Genomic DNA, 22,775 nt, shown 5'->3' with positions numbered 1-22,775 from the left:
TAAATTTTAACGAGCTAATTAATAAGAGTTTTGAATGATTCACGGTTATTTTCATTAGACTTATATTGACCGGGATATAGACCGTGAAGACTTATATTGACCGGGAAAAATCAAAAAGGTAATCACGGTCTATATCCCGGTCAATATATGTCTAATGAGCTAATTAATGTTTCTAAAAGCAATATCGCTGGTTTTATTTTACAGTTTGAAGCGCAGTATCCATTTTAAGCCACTAAGCGGGGGGCTTAATGTCGCGTCAGTCGCCAATTAAGCTGGTATCAAATATGCACGGCGCCACAACACGGACCGCCTTAAAAAATGGATGGCTGGCTTCACACCGCCACCGCGGCTTCGCTGAAAATTTAATCAAATTTTATACTAGGGTCTCGAAATGACAGCTCTTTGGTACGCCTTATAACCGGGAATGTCTTTAGTCATAATCTTGCGGCTTAGGACTGCCTGAGTTAGTAATGGTCTCTATCTGTTGGGCCTGATTTTCAGCTAGAAAATAAAACCTTTTACGATGTGAAGGGAAAATGTTGACAAATTTTATTGAGATTCCCAAAATGACTGTGCTCGCGCGTTTTGATTTACTGAAAATAAAATATTTGAATCAGCTTGGTAGGTCGTTATCTAATAAATATACCTATGTATATTTATTAGATATCACGATAATTATGTTTCTCAATTCTTATATTATTGACACAATACTTTTGGTGAATATACTATGAGCGCCATGACAATTTGACGATTTCGACGTCTCGGTTTTTTTAATGGGGATACAGAATAGCGCCCCCAAAAAGTTAAATACTTTCCTAATAGAATTTATAAATTACAATACATTTACCATGACGTTTACGTTTTCTGAAACTTCAAAATCTCACGGTAGAGACTATGAATGAGGTAACGGATGTTGATCAGAAGTTATACTTTGAATATGGTACGTTGTACGTTGTTTTGATGCCATTTCAGACATCAATGTCAGTATAAAGATGTTTAATATCAGGCAGCAGCTGTGGATGACTGCACCGCCAGTGCTTGCGAACGAACTTTGCATATTCAAATAACTTTATAATGTTTGCGCAAACATACCTCGTGCACAACATTTCTGCCTGTCCTAAACTTGGCAGTATTTTGTAGTTTCGGCAGTATTAAGCATTTCGTACCAAGCTTATGAATCCTAACGCCTACCGGGCAGTATGTGAAAAAGAAATAAGAATAAGGTGCATTGGGCATCAAAATAAAACGAAAGTGCGAATCGCCTGATGGTTTAGCAATTATCGCTTATGCATGGACAAACCCGATGCATCCATCAAGAACAATGATGGTTTTAATTACTTTCAAGAAACTCTGGACCCGCTATCTGTAGCCTAACAATGAATAATAATAGGAAAATTTTGATCCAGACGTCTTAAATTAAAATAGAAAATTAACCGGTGCATTGTTACAACTGAAATTAATTTGTATTTGTAACATATTTAGCGACTCTCCGTTAGGTACCAAGCGCATTGCTTAAAATTGTAATATGAAAGGATTTCTACTGAAATGATAATTTCAAAGTTCTCAAAGAGGTATTGCAGTTCTTAATTACATTTAGAATAGGTACGTAAAATGTTGTTAGGGCATGGTTCTAAATTATGCAGTCAAAAACAGTGTTCACGACAAATGAAATGAAATGAAATGAAATATTTATTTGTCAAAAAAATGGGTGTACATAAAAGATCTTATTCTATAAAAGTATCTCCACTTTCAGCCTATTACAGACATACAAATTTAATGACCTTACAACTATATTTACAAAACTTATAACTATATTTACATTAAGATTTAAAATAACATTTTAAAACAGAATACCATAGTTTTTGATATTAGTCACTTTTCAAGTAATTTTCTTTAAACACACGCAACCCGAAGGTATTTTGAGTGGAAACTCTCTATTTTTATTATACATTAAATTAAAATGTTTATTAAACTTGTTTTCTTTGTTTTGGGGTTAGGTCAAACGGCATAATGGGACTAATGTCTTTATTTTTTGTGCATTCTAGGGTAAATAGGGTAAAAATTAAGTGAGCGTCAGAATGGCGGGTGTACATCAAGCAATCCTGGTGTGGTATACGTCAGGAGTTAGTGCTAGCAATGTGCCAAATGTGCGCCAAAATTCGAGCAATGTGCTCTTTGAACTCCAGAGATATTTAAGAAACTAATGACACCCGCCATTCTGACGTCAGGTTGGCGGGTGTACTTTCAGTTCTAGCTAATAGCTGCCTACTCAAGAGTGAAAGTACTGCCTGAGGTTAGTGCTCGCAATGTGCTTCCACATGTATGAAACACAAACTAATTCAGAGAACCGTTGAAGAGTAATATGGGATTGAATAAATATATCTATGAGTATCACTTTTTTGTGAAAAGCGCCTGCATGTTAATGCTGCATTGCAGGCAATGAACATTGCTATTTTATTTCAGCAGGCGTTATAGATATATTTATTCAATCCCATATTACTCTTCAACGGCTCTATGAATTAGTGTGTGTTTCATACATGTGGAAGCACATTGCGAGCACTAACCTTAGGCAGTACTTTCACCCTCGAGTAAGGAGCCATTAGCTAGAACTGGAACGCCAACCTGACGTCAGAATGGCGGGTGTCATTAATTTCTTAAATATCTCTGGAGTTCAAAGAGCACATTGCTCGAATTTTAGCGCACATTTGGCACATTGCTAGCACTAACTCCTGACGTATACCACACCAGGATTGCTTGATGTACACCCGCCATTCTGACGCTCACAAAATTAACGGTAGTTAAGTGCCTTCAATTCTTCAGTCTAGATTCTGACTACACTCCAGCTCTAAAACATTTTCACTTGCCGGTGAATCTGATACTTTATTACCTCCATAAATCATAACTAAACGAGAACGTGCCACAGTTATCTGACCCGTGCGCAAAAACAGAATTACTCGACAAATATTTTTAAATTTCCGCCTGGTGAGTTTCTACTTAATTTAATAACAAGTTAAAAAGTATATTCTGCGGCTCGCCAATCTGGGCAATTGGGTCATCAATCTAAGTCTTTAAGACCATTAGCTTATGAACGAACTTTTTGGTATTGAGAGGGAAGATTTTGTTAATGGGGGTGAATCATTTATGGGAGTTTTACAGTCCGCGAATAGAGGTAATCCACTTGGCGCATTTACATAATTGTGTCGCGAGTTTGCTCAATCGACGGGCGCGGAGACATTTCTCGCTTTGAGGGTATGGAGTTAGTCTTTGTCAACTGCGATTTCATTCATTATTGTCGTTCTTTAATATTTCCCGAGGGTTGTTCAGTTAAAACACAGACATTGTCATTTTTTGTATAATTGTCTTGCCATTGAAGACGTAATTCGACTAAGTAATATTATAAATAGATTATGATATATAGCAGTAAGCAGTAATGCGATAGCATATGAACTATCGCCTGCAGTTTTTTCCGGCCTGGTACCTATTATTGACCTTCAAATCATAAAAGTAAAGAATTTATAGAAAAATGGGAACATCTAGAAGGCAAAGCAAACCCACTCTGGTGCTGCAGTTGTCCGTCAGCGGCTGTTTAGCTTCTATATCATAAAAAAATAGTGTTAGGTACTTTTAAATGCATCCACATGATGATATAATATATAGGTATTTCGTTTATAAACTGATAGCTTTTTGACTTTATTTTATCTCAGTTGCATCTTTCTTTAGTAACCCACTTTGGCGCCAATGGTCAACTTACTAAATCCTTCTTGGCGATGTTCATAAAATGTTATCTTTCAGGAGCGGCTAAGCACGGAAGAGATAACTCAGCTGAGCGACGTTCGGAACCTGGTGAACCAACTGTATGAGGCTCTCAACGTGCGCGAGCACCAGATCCGTAAAGAGAGGGAGATTCGTGCGCAACTCGAGAAGCTCACTGCGGAAATACAGCCACTAGAGGAGGTGACCACATTAGCTTATAGTTTCTTCTAGGAGTGGTTCAAAGAAATGAAAACATACCTACTAATTCAAATACTTTTCTTAACAGGCTACTAAGCCTTGTTTCTTCGTCACAAGCCAGATAAAATAACCCGTCCTTAAGCATAATTATGTTGAACAAGAAGCATAAGTAGTACCTAAATTAATTAAATAATTTGCTCTTCATATTTTTAAGACATGCAAGTCAGGCAACATATGTTTATAATTCATATCTCACAACAAGACAAAGGAAAACTTGCCGCGATACAACTTAATGCACAAACTTTTCCATTAGAACTTGTGTTTCACCCGAAGTTTAACATAGTGTGTGGGGTAGAACAGGTGGTTCGTTATACTTAATTGTCATTTTTTTTATTTTACTTCTTTAACTTACAGAAGCGGCTAAGCCTAGAAGTGGAGACGACCCGGCGCACCTCTGCGCTGACGTGGGTCGGGCTCGGTCTCATGGGCGTTCAGTTCGGCGTGCTAGCCCGGCTCACCTGGTGGGAGTACTCCTGGGACATTATGGAGCCTGTAACGTACTTCGTTACCTACGGGACAGCGATGGCCGCTTATGCTTACTTCGTGTTAACGAAACAGGTGGGTTTTTGTTGAAGTGACTGCTCTGATGTGAGTTGGTCTCATGGGCGTGATAGCCCGGCTCACTTGGTAGGAATACTCCTGGGACATCATGGAGCCTGTAACGTACTTCGTTACCTACGGGACAGCAATGGCCGCTTTTGCTTACTTCGTGTTAACGAAACAGGTGGGCTTTTGTTGAAGTGACCGCTCTGATGTGACCGGTCTCAAGGCCGTGCCGTGCTAGCCCGGCTTACCTGGTGGGAGTACTCCTGAGACATCATGGAGCCTGTAACGTACTTCATTACCTACGGGACAGCAATGGCCGCTTATGCTTACTTCGTGTTAACGAAACAGGTGCGTTATTGACGTTATTGTAAAAGTAGTTAAACGCATAACTTTACACAAAGTTTGTTAGTATTACCAATCGATCGAATTTTGTTTGACTGTTAGTGGCCTTGCGTTGTCGACAGCAGTAGCAACGCTACTGATGCGCTTTTGGCAAAAATCCATTGGCATCTCGCAGGTAAGACTTTGCTATCTCATTCAATTCAATTAACAGTGCCATTAGTGATCACCCGAATTGCAAGATTGACCTATCAATGTATGTTAAACTTTTAAATGGATTTTCTATAGTCTAAAACCTCTTATCTTATCGCAGTTAAGACGCAATCTCTGGCAGCAAACAAATTCTTAATTTTGGGACTGAAGCCTTAATCAATCGCCGACATTTCAATTTCATGACAGCGGCCCTGGAAAGATAATTTTCATTTCCAAGTTTAAATTAGATTGCTACAGTATCTCCCAAGTTCCATTTTCAATCCATCTCTTCCCAGATTAATTTAATGTCACGTGAGGTTCCAATAAAGAAGAAAATAATTATCTTCCCACATTCATTCTAAATTTAATTTGCACAGACGCTTAATTTAAATTGTCTATTTACGTGACTAATACAAACGTATTTGTCTTGCCCTTAGACCCTCCCTCAGTTGGTACATGAAGGTTTGTTTTATCGGGTTTATTTATATGTTTATCGCTTTTTGATTTCAGGAATACATATTACCCGATGTGAAAGATAGGCAACACCTGCTGACGTTGCACAAAAAGGCGAAAAAGATCGGGCTGGACATCAACCAGTACAATCATCTGAAAGATGAGGTAAGCAATCTTGTAACCTTACACAAAGTGAAGATAAATTACATTTCAATAAAGAAAGCTAATATTGCCGATGGGTATATTAAATTGGTTTGTTTTTCCATCTTAACATCAAAAAGTTTAGCCAACCGTAAATGCGTATATTACATGTAACCTTGTTCAGGAAAGAAAAAAATAAACACGACTGGAACCTTTATTTATTATTATAGGTATACTTACATAGGATTAGTCCAAGATATCTCTGCACTGAGTTTATAAGATATTGAGTGCTACCTATGAAAATAATTAGGACAGTTTCACTACAAAGTCAGTTTAGAGTTAAGGTTCGACCACACCGCTCAAAACAGGCTGATGGCACGGAATCTTGACATGTCGTAAACTTTCGACTGTGACTGGAGGGTATACTTAGATTGACATCTCCGTTTTTAAGAAGCGGTGTTGTCAATTCTTTCGGTTACATAGACTCATGTAACGTTGATTTCTTTGAGTCTCATTTTGTTCCAACTCTACTAATGTGACTGGGCGCTCGTTGCGGAGCGTTCGGCGGGGCGGGCGAGCGTGCATCTAACCTATGCAGCGTCGACTCAGGACACTTGTATGAGCTTCAATTGTTTGACTTGCCGCTCGCTCCGCCCTGCTGCACGCCCAATATAAACGTGCACTAAGGCCTCCCTTGCAAGGCCGCTCACTGTTAGTCACAATGCTCAGCCATGAGGGAGCGACTATAAGAAGAAGAATGTTTAAAACGGTCTTCGTCCGCCTTACAGATAGACAAGCTGCAGAAGGACCTAGCTCGGCTGCACGACCCGCTCCACATCCACATCGCGCCGAAGCCGCACGCGCACGCCGCGGCCAAGCGCTCGCCGCTCACCAAGATCAAGGACATGCTCGAGGAGACCGGCAAGAAGATGAAGATCACGTAATATTGGCTCACCCTCGCGCGGCGCTCGCGTACGTAATATGTACTTTTATTATAGGGCGATGGTTAGTTGATTGTGGAAGATTGGTAATTGTAACTTTGGCTGATTTAGCGTCACGTGGACCGACCACGCGGCGCAATCCGCACCGGACTAATAGGTATTAAGTTCAGGAAGCGTTTTATAGTAAAGCGGACAGGTCTGCGCCGCGCGGACGACAACTTCATACAAATTAGTTGCGCGGATCGCTCCGCGTGATTGGTCCGAATAACACTTAAACAAGCCTTTTTAATTTGGCTGCTGAAACGCCGTGCGGCATCATAAATCATGCGTATAGAGGGTAGAGTAAAGGAGAAAATCTTATGGGAAAACTGTTGCAAAAGTTCCCAACTGTCATCCATAAATAACAGTTTCAAATCTCTCGAGTGGCGCTATAGAAGCTATGGGGCATGCGAGGCACTTAGCCGTTATCGACAGTGTAAAGTACGCTTTCAAACATTCTTGGAATTGTGGTGCCTACTTAACGTATTTTCGGCAGAAGCTCTTTCATACGCGGAGTGATCTCTTTACTTCTACCCTCCATAATTATGTGGCTACTTCGGTTACCACTAAACTATTAGACTAGTTATTCTGACAGAAGCGGTACAACTTATTTTTACACCTCTTCTACAATTAACAATTACTCGCAACAAAGTATAACGATAAAGTACACGTTGGATTATTGCTTTTTGATAACTCGAAACGATCGACAGTGACCATTATTTTATTTGCAAAGGCCTTTGCCTTTACTGACTATCGTCAATGCGATCTTTACTAAATGACGTCTTTGTGTAAAGTTAATGTGCACATTGTGAATACATTGAACTTCGGAACAATGTAACGACTTAAGGTATATGAATGTAATACAGGAACTGACGTAAAAATCATTTGGTTGGCGCCCGTTACCTAATGTATAGAAATATTCTAGGAAAAAATATGTATTTCGAATTAGTTTCACATGCTCAGAAATTGTTTCCTATTTTAAATTAAGTTACATTATTTAAACATTAACCTTTAGAATTACCTTTTATTAGTGAAATCTTTTAATCTCAACCATGAATTTAAACAGAAAAATGTTGCAATAAATATTTATCCTAATATTGTTCACATCACAAACCATTAAAGGGCATACTTTGAATCAGTGCCAATAGTTATAATTCTCGTCTCCTTGAGTCAACTCTATCATACTAACGTAGCTAGTGAAGTTATCGAATTCTAGTCCTTAAATAATAATCTGAGTACCTTCCTATGTTTTTTGGTACTCGAAATGTAGGACCCTTGCCATACTGTTCTGAACAATTTACGGTTCATTCACATGACTTACAAAAACTATCGAACCATTTATTGACAATGTTTTAAGTCATGTGAAGACACCTTGACCTACGAAAAAAATATTGTTAATGTAATAAGAATCGATGATTGTAATATTCGCGCAAAATTAGTTTGTACATGTTATGCTTGATTTTATAAAAAGGAGCTTTTTAGTGTTTATTAAAAATATTGAATGATTAAATTTAAATTATAAAATTAGGTAATATAAAATAATATAAAATGTATAATTAAAAGTTTTATAAAAACTATTTTGTGTTTCGTGCGTCTAAAATGCTAAGGTCTACTAACATTTATGAAGTCGATTCACGCTGGTGTTTATTCTGATTGCCAGTAACTTTCAAGCACGGACGCCGGAGTGTATAAGGACTACTTAGGAAATAATTTGGTTTTTCAATTGACATTCTTATATTTCCCTCCTTTCGCGACGGAAATGATACGCGCGGAAGTAAAAGCTTATATTTATTGGTCTACCACTTAACTGAATTTGTAACCAACAACAAACCACTTTGTCGCTAGTAAATGGCGCAAAATAAAAAAAATGTATGAGTAGTCAATGCCTATTTTTTTTTTGTAAGTGAGTGTATCATTTATATTTTGTAATCTTTTTAAGTGGTAGACCTGTAACTTGTCGGACTAATTGTGTCTTTAAAGCCAGTTTTATAAAATAAAACACGCCGTAGGTTAAATAATGGCTGTGAAGTAAATGTAAAAAATACATTTTTCAGTCCATACTATTGTCCGTATTTCGTAGCGGACTCATTTAGTCATTAGTGTATCAAGTCGCGGGTTAACTTTAAACATTGTATTTGAATTTTTAATAAATAGAAGAAAATTATTTATTTCCAGTTGCGATGGCTTCTTACACTAACACATTAGAATGCCCTCTATATACCAACTTACATTTTTTATACACAAGCTTATTCATTATAAATTTAGGAATCATATTTTGGCTTCATCATAGATGAAATGATGTTTCCAGGACCATTACGAACGATTGATTTAGCTACTACCTACGCACAAATCGTATGTAATGAACGTATTTCCATAAGTAGTAGGTACCCATTTTAGCAATTTTGTACAGATTTAGACGGACCCTATGGCGACCTCCTCACATTAGAGTAATTAGAGTCTCAGCGGAAAGAGAATAGTCAGAGAATAAAATAGATACTTATATTCAACGACTCTTTTCTTTACGCGCTGATTTCATCAAGTAAGGTGTCGCTCAGATAAGAACACGCACATAGACTAAGACTTACTTCTCCGTGAGTATTAACAAACGTTTGTGCATTTTAAAACTAGTCTCGAATGTTGCAATAAAGGTATTTGAATGAATTCTGCAACACACTCGTTGTTATACTCATGATGGAACAATATTCTCACATAAGACTCGCTCCAGTTATTGGAGCTATAGTTGTGATGTACTACAACATTTTCTTGAGCGAGAGAATTCCCCATATAAAACGGAGAACGTTCCAGAACAGCACAAGTCTGTCTGGAGCTGCTCGGGCCTAAACCCCGTCATGTAATATACTGTACTCGTATTAAAAACTAGCTGTAAGCTCGCACACACACGTTCTTCGCTCAACCTAGTTAGCTTTCTCTTGTGATTTGCGAATTTGCCTTTTAGAATCTTTTTCTATCTAACCTAGGTATAGAATTTTATATAATAACGAATAAGATGGAGCCAAGCTTCAGTTGATGTGACTATAGTTTATTTACTGTAGTTCAAATGTTTATATTCGGAAAGGTTGAATAATTTTGTATTTACGAATTTAAACAAGTGTTTGAGTTGGAAACATTATCGGCCTGTTATTTTTGGAGGTCTACAATAGTGTGCAATAGTTTTAGAAAGTTAACTCTAACAAGATTTGTTATGTAGTCGCAAATACCAATTATGTAGTTTTTTTAAGTTCGGGAGTGATTGGGTGCGGTAGATATTTATATTTTATTTCTTTTAAAACGAATCTGACAATGTAAAAAAATCTCATTTACTTTATTTAATTGTATGCCTTTATATTATTTTTTAGTTTATATTTCTTATGTATTTTTAATAAGTCAAAAAATATACACTCCTTGCACTAAAAATGTACCTACTTTATTGATTAACCTAGAAATCTAAAAGTATACAAACACATTGTTAATTTGAAATAAAAATAAGCTACTTTTAATAAAAAAAAAAAAAGTATATTTTCTAATTTGATAATATATTACATACCGTTTTGATCAATCTCACAATCGAGTAGTTAGATACTAATAATTAATTATATACCTACTTAGCCTAATAATTTAACAAGATACTAACTTTCCTGTTAATATTCACTAGTAAAAATTGCCAAAATTTAACCTTCCAACTAATACATTTCTTGTTAACTTTGTTACGCCTTCTTGCAAACTAAGTATCATTGTATAATTGTTATTTACGGAGTGAAGACATGTGGTGGTATCAGTTAACAACTTTGTCAAAGCCTACATATTTGAAATCGGGGGCATTTGCTCAATCATTGTATTGTATGTTCTAATTGATATACTAACCTGAGCATAGATTATAAAATAGTTTAAAATTGATGTTTTCTGTCCTGTGTAGTAGATGTAAAATGTTAAGTATATAAAAATATATATTTTCTTTGTACTTGCATATGTCTAATTCATTATTTAATTAGTACGATCATAACATGCCATGTTTTAAAAGAACATATATTAATTGTGATTTTCTCCCGATTTCCGATTGTAGGCTAGTACTGACTCCTTGTAACAGTTACTATTTTGCATTTTGTTAAATATTTACAGTCGTGTTAATCGAATAAATTTTTAAAAAATCAAACCGATTGGGTGTTATTATTATGTTAAAATTGCAGATTACTTGAAATGTGGATAGTGTTGACAGAACAACCCAGTCAAACAAAAAAGTTACAAAGGTTTGAAATCTTTATTAACTAAGTACGAGGTGATTTTTTATACATGTGTGTTTAATACAAATGTTGTCTTCGAAATGTTCGAATAGCCAGTTGTAACAATAATTTATATTAGTAGACAATAATTTATCAAATAGTTTTACGTCTTGTCTTTTTCTATAGCTTCGGACGGCGAGATGGGTTTGGATTCGTACGGGTACAAGTCGATGCTCTGTACGTGCGCGCGGACCGACACTCCCGGCGGGACTCCGAAGTAGTCCTGCCCTATGTTCCTAATTATGGTGGTCCCCGGTTTAGTGTGGTGGATATTGAATCCTATACCGTACAGCGGACCGTCTTTATCGCCTTTCCCGGCGTCGTAATCGTCCCTGTCGCTATCGTTCGTCGGCTGGAAAGGTTTTAGTGGCACATAAGGTTTCTTCGTCGGTTTATAAGGCTTGCTCGTTGGCCGCCCCGGTTTGCCTGGAATTTGTAATCAGTTCTAAAGTCCGTGCTGTGCATTGCTTGTGCTGGTGCCGGAAGGTGTGGTGTAATAAAAACCAGATCGGTCGTGAATAAAGTTTATTGCGATCAAGCGATATATATAGGGGTCCAGTGCACTCTTCTATCGAATGTGAATAAGCGGATTGGATTGATCTTGCTAGTTTGCTGTGATTGTACGTGTCGCTCATGATCTCTTTTATAGACAAAAGACAAAATGAACTTTAAATACAAGGTCTCCAAGATTTAACCAGAATTGTAGAAAATGGTAAATAGATTATACTAAAATAAGTGAACAAGAAAGTGATAAGTAAAATTTGATTCACTTTTCGGTGGTCTGAATATTTCTGTCAGTTTGAAAAATCAGACAAGATCAGTAATATCTCCTCGCCATCTATTCATCATCATCACCTGTTCCTTTGGTGGGCTTGTCCCCGAACCCATCGAAGCCGTAGTCTTCGCCGCTGCCGCTTTGGCCTCCGCCACTGCCTCCTGAACCTTGATTACTTCCTTGGTTAAAAGGAGGTTTGCTGCTGCCTCCTTGGTTGTAAGAGCCTTGACTGCCTGAGCCGCTTCCTTGGTTAAAAGGGCCTTTGCTCCCACTGCCTTGGTTGTATGGGCCCTTGTTGCCACTGCCTTGGTTACTCCCGTCTTGGGTGTAAGAACCGTCGTCGCTGCCTTTGTCAAAGGGGGCTTGGTTGTCGTCATCCCCATTATAGGACTGGGAATAATCGCCATCTCCGGTGACATCGTCGTCGTCGGTGTAGCCAGTGGGTCTAGTGGGCTTGATGGGCTTTTTGCTGGGTTTGCCAGGCTTGTCTTTATCGAACGGCGAAGGCTTTACGTGGCCTGAAGCCGCTGTAGCGTCTGGACCTGAAACAATATTAATATTTTCCATTAAGTGTTCGACACAAGGCACCGTTTGATTTGTAGACATTTTCGTATCTACTGAAAAATCTACTACCGAACTTAGATGTGTAAGTGATCAATTCAATAAGAACATGTAAAAGGTGAAGTTAGTAACGAAATATAAATACACCTACCTATTGTCGTACCTATATTTTATACAATTATATGGGATGGTGGAAAAGTAGGCGGGGATGTAGCTGTCCTTGTCGCTCTTCACTATGCGGTAGTCTATCCAAGCCTGGCTAGTAGAGTAAATATGTAGCTGGTATACCTTGGAAGATATCGCCTACTCCAGTGTCGTCTGGTGAGAATCTATGGCTCTATCACGCTTACGAAGTCGGAGTCGTGCGCGCTCGGGATAGTAGAAAAGAAGGCGAGATGTAGCTGTCCGTGTTGCTCTTTAAGATGGATGTCGGCATTCTATCCAAACCTGGCTAGTAGAGTAAGTATGTAGCTGGTATACCTTGGAAGATATCGCCGACTCCAGTGTCGTCTGGTGAGAAGCCAGTGGCGCCCGCGCTTACGAAGTCGAGAGTCGTGCGCGTTCGGGATAGTAGAAAAGAAGGCGAGATGTAGCTGTCCTTGTTGCTCTTTAAGATGGATGTAGCATTCTATCCAAACCTGGCTAGTAGAGCAAGTATGTAGCTGGTATACCTTGGAAGATATCGCCGACTCCAGTGTCGTCTGGTGAGAAGCCAGTGGCTCCCGCGCTTACGAAGTCGGGAGTCGTGCGCGCTCGGAATAGTAGAAAAGTAGGCGACGATATAGCGGTCTTTGTTGCTCTTTAAACTTGGCTAGTAGAGTAAGTATGTAGCTGGTATACCTTGGAAGATATCGCCGACTCCAGTGTCGTCTGGTGAGAATCCAGTAGCTCCCGCGCTTACGAAGTCGGAGTCGTAGGCGCTCGGAATGGTGGGGAAGTAGGCGGGGATGTACGGGTCCTTGTTGCTCTTCACTATGCGGTAACCGATGCCTGGACCGGCTATGTAGTTTACTGTCCTGGAAAATATTATATAAGAAGTCATACTTACTATGTAAATGATGAAAAGAAACTTTAATGCCCTCACAACATGAAATGAAGTACAGTGAGCGAACAAAAAATTCTTAGATTATCTTTTGGGAGCTACCGAGTGACGTAGATAAGTTGGGTTGGACCACGGCACAGTATAATAAAGAGTACTATCACTACGGATTCACTAAGGAAATACTACACAAGTATAGTGTTGCCCAGCGGGCGATAGAAAGAAGACTGGTTGGAGTCACATTAAGAGATCGTAAAACGAACAGGTGGCTGAGACAGCAAAGTCACTGATGTGATAAAACGCGTAGCTACATAATTATATTGAAGTGGGAATGGGCTGGCCATATAGCACGTAAAAAACTCTGGGAATAAAAGATTACTTGAATGGCGACCAGGGGAGACGAGCGTCGTCAAAAATACCGCAGATGCGTTGGGCGGACGATATCAAAAGGACTGCTGGGAAGAATTGGCTCCAGATCGCACAAAACCGTGACGAGTGGCGCATGTTAAAGGAGGCCTACACCCGAAGGGTAGAATCAGGCTGAAGAGAGGGAGAATCGTGTTTATAAAAAGTGCTACAAGTAAGGTGCTTCTATGGTGCTTACTTATGTATTTGTCAGTGTAAACTTATCAAGGCTTAAATTTAAAATTGAAGCCGACATAATTATGCAGTTTAGTTATAAGGACGCTGGACATGTATGAATATTCAGTGCTAAATTATAACTGTTACCTAAATGATTAAGTGTGCATTAATAGTCACAGTGGGCTAATAACGTTTCGTGCATACTATAACGTATCACCAATCGGTCCTTAGGGGCAATGCATAGTTCGGGTTTAGTTTGGAATGTACTTCGGCACGGCTATATCACTTTATTGTAGCTTACTGTGAATTGATTATACATATTGTTAGCTTGATTACATTTGTCTCGCGTCAAACAATGCGACACGATGTTTGCCTCGACGATCTTAATTTTATAAAGTTGTATTTTCGATGGATCTAAGATATTTTATCTATATGTAAAGAATTTCAACCCTGTGTTAGACCTTCTGAATCTCTCACGATTTATCCTGATATGGTACTAAGTTGTATGGATTACCTTTGCACTCCTTTGTCGTCCAAAAAAGTGTAGGAGCCTCGGACATTGCCTTGCGAATCGCTGCTCTCCGTTCGCCTTTGATCGGGGCCCGCTGATATAAATCTGCAACCATTCAAAATAGTATATCACGATACAAGTGCGCAAAAGAGTTAAAGTGGGGCTCGAAGTAACGTTAAGCCGAACAAGTTTGGGCTGTTTGGATGAGCTGACGACACATGGAAGCGGGAATCACTCTAACTCAACTTTCATACCTGTGGGATCCATCCAACCCTCGTTGCACAGCTGTGTGTCCTCTTGGTCTCGTCTCTCCTCTTTACAAGTGGGGCCCTATGGAACGGCGAACCGATCAAGTTGGGACTGTCCGGATGAGCCGACGACACGTGTAAGCCGGTTTCTCACCCGGCCATCTACACTTTACTAATTCTGACAGATGTGTTATACCTATAGGATCCATCCAGCCCTCGTTGCACCGCCGTCCGTCCTCTAGGCCTGGTCTCTCCTCTTACAAGCGGGGCTCTATGGAACGGCGATCCGATCAAATTGGGGCTATCCGGATGAGCCGATGACACGTGGAACCCGGTGTCGCGCCCTGCGATGTATGACACGTCGTGTCGTTCCCCGACGTCGTCTACGTACGAGTAGTGTCCTGTGTGGAATATTGTGGTGAGTTTGTGTTTCTATTTACAACTTAGGAACACGTGAATCAGTAAGAGAACTCTTCAAAGGAATTAATATCTTAACTGTAGCTTCCCAATACATTTATGATAGTATAATTTATGTTGTTAAGAATTTAGACTGTTTCACTAAGAATTCTGATATCCATAATTATAACACTAGAAACAAAAATAAGCTTGCCATAAAGAAGTTTCGTGTCCGTAAAGTACAGAAGTCATTTGTTGGGCAATGCATTCATTTTTATAATAAGTTACCTGACACTGCTTTGAGATTACCCCTCCCAGCTCTTAAGAACTACTTAAAAAAATCATTGATGTTAAAGGCTTATTACAGAGTTGAGGACTATTTGACAGACAAACATGCATGGCCCGAACCAGAAACTACAAAAAACGAATAGCAATTAAAATAATTGTATTATGTATAGAGGACACAGTTCAGATAAGAAAGCACATCAAATATTTTATATTTTATGTTGTGTAGGTAAATTACATATTTAATGATATTGAGATTCATATTATCTTTTTCTTCTATGACAATTTGATATGTTTTCTCTGAAGAAGAACGACGTATCATTAAGCAATAATATAATTTATTGAAATTGATTTCCATAGAGTACCTAGTCTGTTCATATTCTTTGATGAATACTTTTGCATGTTAAATTGTATGTTGTTATTTAATGCATGTTAATTATAAGATGTAATGTTTTGAAAAGAAGTTGCCCGCCGAGTTTCTTGCCGGTCCCATAGTGGATACCCCCCTCCCAACTGAGGGGGGACTGAAATCTTCTCGAGGCTGAGGCGTAGGGTTAGAGCCGGCGTAGCTTTATTTGACGTTCATATGCGCATTGTAATATGCCTACTTGAAAAATAAATATTTCATTTTCATTTTCATTTTAACACTTTAGAGTAATCGGAGCGAACAATACCTACTACCTAAAGTAGACATAAAGGATGTATAAGTAATTAAAGCAGGTACTTTTATTTTGCTAAAAGTAACTAACAGATATTTGTACATATTGAAATAAATTTTGTAAATGATAATATAGGTACCTCATATGTTCCATGCGTCGTCGACAAAATAAATTGCGTTCTACGTGGGTGCTAAGTTCAATCTATCTCACTTGGATTTAATTAAAGTTCAGGATCTGACTTGACTGACCTCTGAATTATTTATGTAATACTTCAGTTCCTAACTCAGTGATCCGTCATGAAATACGTATTTTATTTAGAAAATTCCTTCCGCGTGATTTATCCCTGAAGAGGTCAGTCTTAGGCGAGGGCACTGATTAAGTTATTATATTATATTTTTTCTCGCAACGCACACCGGACACTGAGTAAAAGAAAAATGTAGACATGGGCATTTTAAGTAATACCTTTAACATCTCCCCTTGAGTCAGCGTTCTCATTCTTGGAGTAGGTTCGTGTATCAAACTTGAACGCGTAGCTGGGGTCCTCGTTAGGGTCGAAGTAGGGGTCGTCCTTGTTGCCTATAGGCCCGCGCGGCCGCTGGTCCAGGTCCATCTTGCGATGCACGTTGGGACCTTTCGCCCGAAATCTATGGGAGAATGATGTAATAATGGATTTCACTAGTTACATGTAGCGGTCAGGAGAAAAAGACATAAACGCGCTACTATTTAATGGATATTTGCGCGTTGATGTCTTTTGTAGGACCTATTGAGAGAATTCTAATTTTTTATTTTTGTTATTTAGGGTTAATTGATAAAATAACGACCAGACTTTACAATTTCCAAGATCACGATAGTAGTTTTATATCACGATTAATTAAAATACTATTTACTTTTAGACTACTTGATGCTGCCATTCATTCGTTGGCAAAGAGTTCTCGTTTACTTTCTTAGATGGATACCTATATTTCCATATAGGTATGTTCCGATAACAATGAAGTTGTAGCAAGATGGTATGGTTCATGCACCTTTTACTCACGGCGCTTTCCGCACGCTCTAGTGCACCTGACCTTGCCGTGCACGAGATGTATGATAGAGAGATCTATCTACACCTGTGTATTATGCGTTATCAATTAAAATGTAAGTCTCAAATCATAATAGATATTGATAAATTTTGGTAGGTTTGAATAGCTCCTCATTATCAGTCTGATCTCACTTGATAAGTAATTAAGTACTTATGAAACTCCCGTGAGACTCAGACATAGTTAAAAATATTTTAAGCGGGTTACTCACGTATTAAGTCGATATAACGCTCGACATGTTTCGATCTATTTCCGAGGATCTTTTTCAAGAGTAGCGACTCCGCCTCTACGCGTCGAGAGCACAACGCATACTGTGAGCGTCGAGTGTTCTTTTGACTTAATACTTGAGTAACCCGCTTATAATATTTTTAAGTAAGTAAGCAATTAAATATATAAAAATAAGTAATTAAATATGTACCCTATACTCGTACTTATCACGCCCGGTCCTTAGGTACTCATCAGTCGTCTTGAGACTCACCCTCTACGCCCGGCGGTGTAGACGGTCTCCTTGACGGTGCCGGACGCCGGATCTACAGCGCCGAAGCGCCAACAAGCTGGCGTTATCATGTGCCAGGTGGGACTTGCCCCGGTCCTCACTCATTATAGACTCACCCTCTAGGTCCGGCGGTGTAGACGGTCTCCTTGACGGTGCCGGACGCCGGATCTACAGCGCCGAAGCGTCAACAAGCTGGCGTTACCATGCGCCAGGTGGGACTTGCCCCGGTCCTCACTCATTGTAGACTTACCCTCTAGGTCCGGCGGTGTAGACGGTCTCCTTGACGGTCCCGGACGCCGGATCTACAGCGCCGAAGCGCCAACAAGCTGGCGTTACCAGGTGGCAGGTGGGACTTGCCCCGGTCCTCACTCATTGTAGACTCACCCTCTAGGCCCGGCGGTGTAGACGGTCTCCTTGACGGTCCCGGACGCCGGATCTACAGCGCCGAAGCGCCAACAAGCTGGCGTTACCATGCGCCAGGTGGGACTTGCCCCGGTCCTCACTCATTGTAGACTCACCCTCTAGGCCCGGCGGTGTAGACGGTCTCCTTGACGGTCCCGGACGCCGGATCTACAGCGCCGAAGCGCCAACAAGCTGGCGTTACCATGCGCCAGGTGGGACTTGCCCCGGTCCTCACTCATTGTAGACTCACCCTCTAGGCCCGGCGGTGTAGACGGTCTCCTTGACGGTCCCGGACGCCGGATCTACAGCGCCGAAGCGCCAACAAGCTGGCGTTACCATGCGCCAGGTGGGACTTGCCCCGGTCCTCACTCATTGTAGACTCACCCTCTAGGCCCGGCGGTGTAGACGGTCTCCTTGACGGTCCCGGACGCCGGATCTACAGCGCCGAAGCGCCCGCCCACCACCTTGTTGGCGTTACCGTGCGCTAGGTGGTAGCTGCTGCCCCGGTCCTTATTCGCGTATCTGTCGTTTCATAACGGGTTAAAGATGTGACCTTTGCACTAAGTCATATGAAATAATTATAGTTTGTGTGATACAATCGAAATTGTTATATAAAATTGATTAAAGTTTCTAAGGCAAGGCAATGCGACATCTGTGAAATATTTTCAGGTGTAATTTCATACGTGTTGTATTTTTCATTTCAATTTCTTCTAAATATTTGGATTTTATATTATACAGGCATTTTAGTGAAAAGTCTGGTTTTTAGTACTTACAAATTATTTTGAAGTTATAAGTCGCAAAAAGCACGTTAAGTAGGTATCAAATTGAAGTATGGATAACTTTTTTTTACTATGACAATATTATCTCGTTTCTTAAAGTAATATTCAGGACTAAAAGTAATATTGACATCACCTTATCTAGTTATATTCATCAATATCATAAAATAAATATCGCTTTAACTTCAAACTTAGGTATTCATCTGTCAGCTTTGCGATTTTGGTATTAAGTAAGAAAAACAATGGTAATTATATATTTATCGAAGTTTTCAAGTTAAGCTCATATAATATAGGTAACTATCAAAACACAACAAACAATTGGTATCAATCTACACAATCGTAGTTAATCGGATTAATCAACCTGCACTAAGTAATCTCTAAAGCTCTCGTGCACAAATCGGTTTCAAAGCACTCACCCGAAATCAAAGGATCCATCAGTATTCACTGTATTGTAATCCCCCTCGTTCGTCCGGGACTTCCCCGGGATCACCTGAGTCCGGGCTAGCCCACACACACACAACACACAAAACACTTTCCAAGACATGGCAACACTTCACCCTACGTGAAGTTTGAACTTTTTTTTTTTTTTTTTAATATCTCATTGCACAGTTGACTGTGTGAGGATTGGGTTTGACTATGGAGGTAAAAAACAAAGGCGGTCTTATATACCGCGGTCAAAACGAGCGCGGTCGGAGGCGCGCCGCGTGAAAACGCCCGGACGTCATTGTTATTAATATTGAGCCTGCGAAGCACTACAAGCAATGCAGCTTTCCGAAGACACAGTACGTTTATTCTTAGAGTACTCATGAGATTTACAGAATTACGCGATTAAATTAACCTAAAGTCGGTGCTTAATAGGTACGGTCTACCAATTTAAAACTTAGGCCTCTCTAGAACCCTGTCTTATTGACACCGTGCTGCGTTTGTCATAGAAGTCACTTCGACATTTACTGTGGAAAGATTTTGCAGTGGCTTTGGATTCAAATTGTTTGACTTTGACTGTACCTATTAGAATAAAAAATCATTTTAATAGCAACGCAATTTACGCAGTGCCTGCAACCATACCTGGATCTGCTTGGTTACTGAAAATTCAGACTTCTAGTTTTATCGAGAAAGAAAATAAAGGGAGTCGAAAACAGCCCGAACTGCTTCGAGAAAAGAATGGTCAGTCGTCATAACTAGCACGATAAAAGTCAAAATAATGACTTATAATCAAATAAAGCATCATTAGTTTAAATGCTAAGTCATAAGTTAAAGATCACTAGATTCTGCCGTATATAAAAATATTAAAAATGATATAAAATGAAGACAGACTAGTCGTAAATCTAACTATTATTATGAACATTCGTGGCGTTCGTGCGTCGTCCATTTTAATTAATTTTAGACTTGACCTTATTTTGAGAAACTGAGAACCGCCTATATACCTAATAGGTTAATTTGTGATTTTATTGAAATAAGATACCAGTGGCGGGGCGTGAAAATTTTCGTTGGTTGCCGGAGGGGTTTTTGGAATCTGCTTTGTATGGACTTCTACAGATACTAGAGAATTTTAGGGAACCCGTTGGGAATCGAGTTGTATTGACGCTCCGCCACTGTAAGATACCTACCTATGTAGGTGATGTAGGATTCTCATAATAGGTATATCCCACAACTTGTCTAATTAGTTTAAAAATGTTAAATTTGCTGATTTATGTTGTCTAACCTTAATGTAAATTACGATACGAGTTCGAAAACTAATTTGAATTCAATTATAGCACATACGAGCACAGACATCTCGTACAAAAAAATAGCTTGAAGTGTGCGCGAGCCTGCGCCAGCTCTAAGCTGAGATGCAGCGCTAATAGGCGAGGACCATGGCATCCTGTGTTCCGTCTCAACCAGGAACAGAAAATTTAGACTAATTACTCGGTTAACCTAGTAAATAACATAGGTAACCTAACTAGTCATTTTGTTATTTTGTAATTTAACAGGCTTCACGAAATTGATAAGCGGATTCTCAATCCGATTAAATGTTTTGTAGTCGTCGTCGTAAGTCCGGATCAGCAAAAAGTTACGATATAGGACCAGTGGCCCGTTTCTCGAAAGGTACAAGCCTTGAATTACAAGTGTGTTTCCATGACAACCCATACGATTTGACAGTTCGCACTCTTGTAATCACCTTGTAATAATACAAGGCTTGTACCTTTCGAGAAACGGATCCCGGTATCTAAGAACCGTCAACATTTTATTTTTCGTTGCAATACGGTTTCCTAAGAGAGGACCACTTTATGTAATAATAGCTTTTGCTCGCGGCTTCGCTCTCGTTAGAAAGAGACAAAAATTAGCCTATGTCACTCTCCATCCTTCAACTATCTCCATTTAAAAAATCACGTCAATACTTCGCTCCGTTTTGCCGTGAAAGATGGACAAACAAACAGACACACACACTTTCCCATTTATAATATTAGTATGGTATGGATTTGAATGATATCTGCTAAGCTATAGTGCTACATCATTGGTGGGGGAGCTTTCCCTATTAATTTCCTTGAAATAAATGACACGTATGCAATGCGTTGTAACTTGTAGATTACTGTCACACGAATACGAGTACAACGTTCAATCCTCATTCATGTCTGAATTCCCAATCATGCGCCAATCATGCATGTTACGGGCACCGACTTCAAATTCATACAAGTGTCAATTTCAAATTTAAAGCTCATCGCCCGTGTTCCCAAAAGTGTTGAATGAAATGGGACAACATTAGACCATGGCGGACTACGCTGCTGAACGATATATCTTTTTTTTATCGGTTTATTACGAATTCCGAGATAACACATTAAAATTAATCTCTTTGTTTTCTACAGATGCTTAAAAATTAAACGGAATCCAGTAAAATAAGTTGGGATTCTTTTCATACTAAGATAATCAGTGGCAAATATTAAGAATACTAAAATTTTAGGCATTCCTGAAAAATTGAAACGCTTTCCACCTTCACGCATCATTACCGTGATTCATAAACAATAGATCATTACCTGATCGCTATCACTCAAGGACCGCGATGACTGCCTTCGGCCGGTATTCATTATCGTGTTAATTAATATCAGCTTCCTGCGTTTGTTCGCTTCCTCGTCTGTGCACAATACTGGCATAAACGGCCAAATCCGATGGAGGTTGGGCGCGCGGCTCCATTGACTTACGAGAGAATTTGGCTATCTGAGTTCGCATATCGCTAGAATAATGTTTACATACCTTTTTTCCTACCCAGCAATATCACCATGTAAACATAATATATACGGTGAAATAAAAAAGACTGTTCAAACTTTGCATAGTGACTTTTGAGGTCATAATAAACAACTTTTATGGGACCAATGCTGAAATCGCAAAAAAAAATTTGGCTGTTTCATCAGTTTCATATTACATTTCGACTGTCATGATACCGCTTATTTCTATGGAAAAGCCAATTTTTTTTGGTGATTACAGTACAGCATTGTCCCATAATAAAAGTTGTTCATTATCACATCAACAGTCACTACGCAAAATTTGAACGGTCCTTTTGTTTCATCCTGTGTAATACATAATATATTGTATTTGACGTTGGAAGGAATTTGTTAATTTTAGATTCAGGTATACCAAACTAGCATTATAGGTTTTTTAGCAGTAGGGACCATCTCCATTTCATAATTCAGGAAGGAACACGGGATGCCGTATGATTTATTTAATGCATATTTTTATTGGTACAGATGAGAAAATTTCATTCTAAGTACTACCTATATTGATCTGACCATATGAAATAATTGAGATTACTTTCATCATATTCTATGTACGATGGCTGCTAAATGATGGTTGGATCCTTAAGAAAATGAGACGATTTTCCTTTTTAGAATCATACGATTCAAAATAATAAATAACTCGATGTTTAACTACCAGGTGCAGTGGAAACAGTGAAACCGAAGCTCGTTCCGGTGCGATCATCTCGAATTATAGAGGCAGTGTCGAATTGTACCGACCGCCGCCATGCCAACTGAACGACCACTTGTTTAGGCCCCTCGAC

At 39.3% G+C, this 22,775-nt stretch overlaps 2 protein-coding genes across 2 annotated transcripts in view; one reads left to right on the top strand and one right to left on the bottom strand.

Annotated features, from left to right (window-relative positions):
- Nucleotides 1-10,111, top strand: part of LOC125226547 (calcium uniporter protein, mitochondrial) — a 141,606-nt gene extending 131,495 nt beyond the window's left edge. The window contains exons 5-8 of the mRNA XM_048130538.1: nt 3,793-3,954; nt 4,366-4,569; nt 5,599-5,706; nt 6,471-10,111. Of these exons, the coding sequence (XP_047986495.1) occupies nt 3,793-3,954; nt 4,366-4,569; nt 5,599-5,706; nt 6,471-6,626 (630 nt within the window). The 3' untranslated portion in view covers nt 6,627-10,111. The remainder of the gene's footprint in view (nt 1-3,792; nt 3,955-4,365; nt 4,570-5,598; nt 5,707-6,470) is intronic.
- Nucleotides 10,112-10,903: 792 nt separating this feature from the next.
- LOC125226546 lies at nt 10,904-19,359 on the bottom strand. The gene is made up of 8 exons (XM_048130537.1): nt 19,162-19,359; nt 18,354-18,491; nt 16,458-16,639; nt 14,852-15,056; nt 14,411-14,512; nt 13,116-13,291; nt 11,795-12,256; nt 10,904-11,365 (listed from the first exon to the last, which is right to left on the bottom strand). Exons 1-8 carry the CDS (start codon nt 19,287-19,289, stop codon nt 11,043-11,045), a joined length of 1,716 nt encoding a protein of 571 aa, XP_047986494.1. The 5' UTR covers nt 19,290-19,359; the 3' UTR covers nt 10,904-11,042.
- Between the last annotated feature and the right edge of the window lie 3,416 nt (nt 19,360-22,775).

This window comes from Leguminivora glycinivorella, chromosome 5 (genome assembly GCF_023078275.1).
Source record: "Leguminivora glycinivorella isolate SPB_JAAS2020 chromosome 5, LegGlyc_1.1, whole genome shotgun sequence".
NCBI lineage: Eukaryota > Metazoa > Arthropoda > Insecta > Lepidoptera > Tortricidae > Leguminivora > Leguminivora glycinivorella.
Note: the sequence above shows the minus strand (reverse complement) of the source record. Positions and strands in the feature narration are given on the sequence as shown.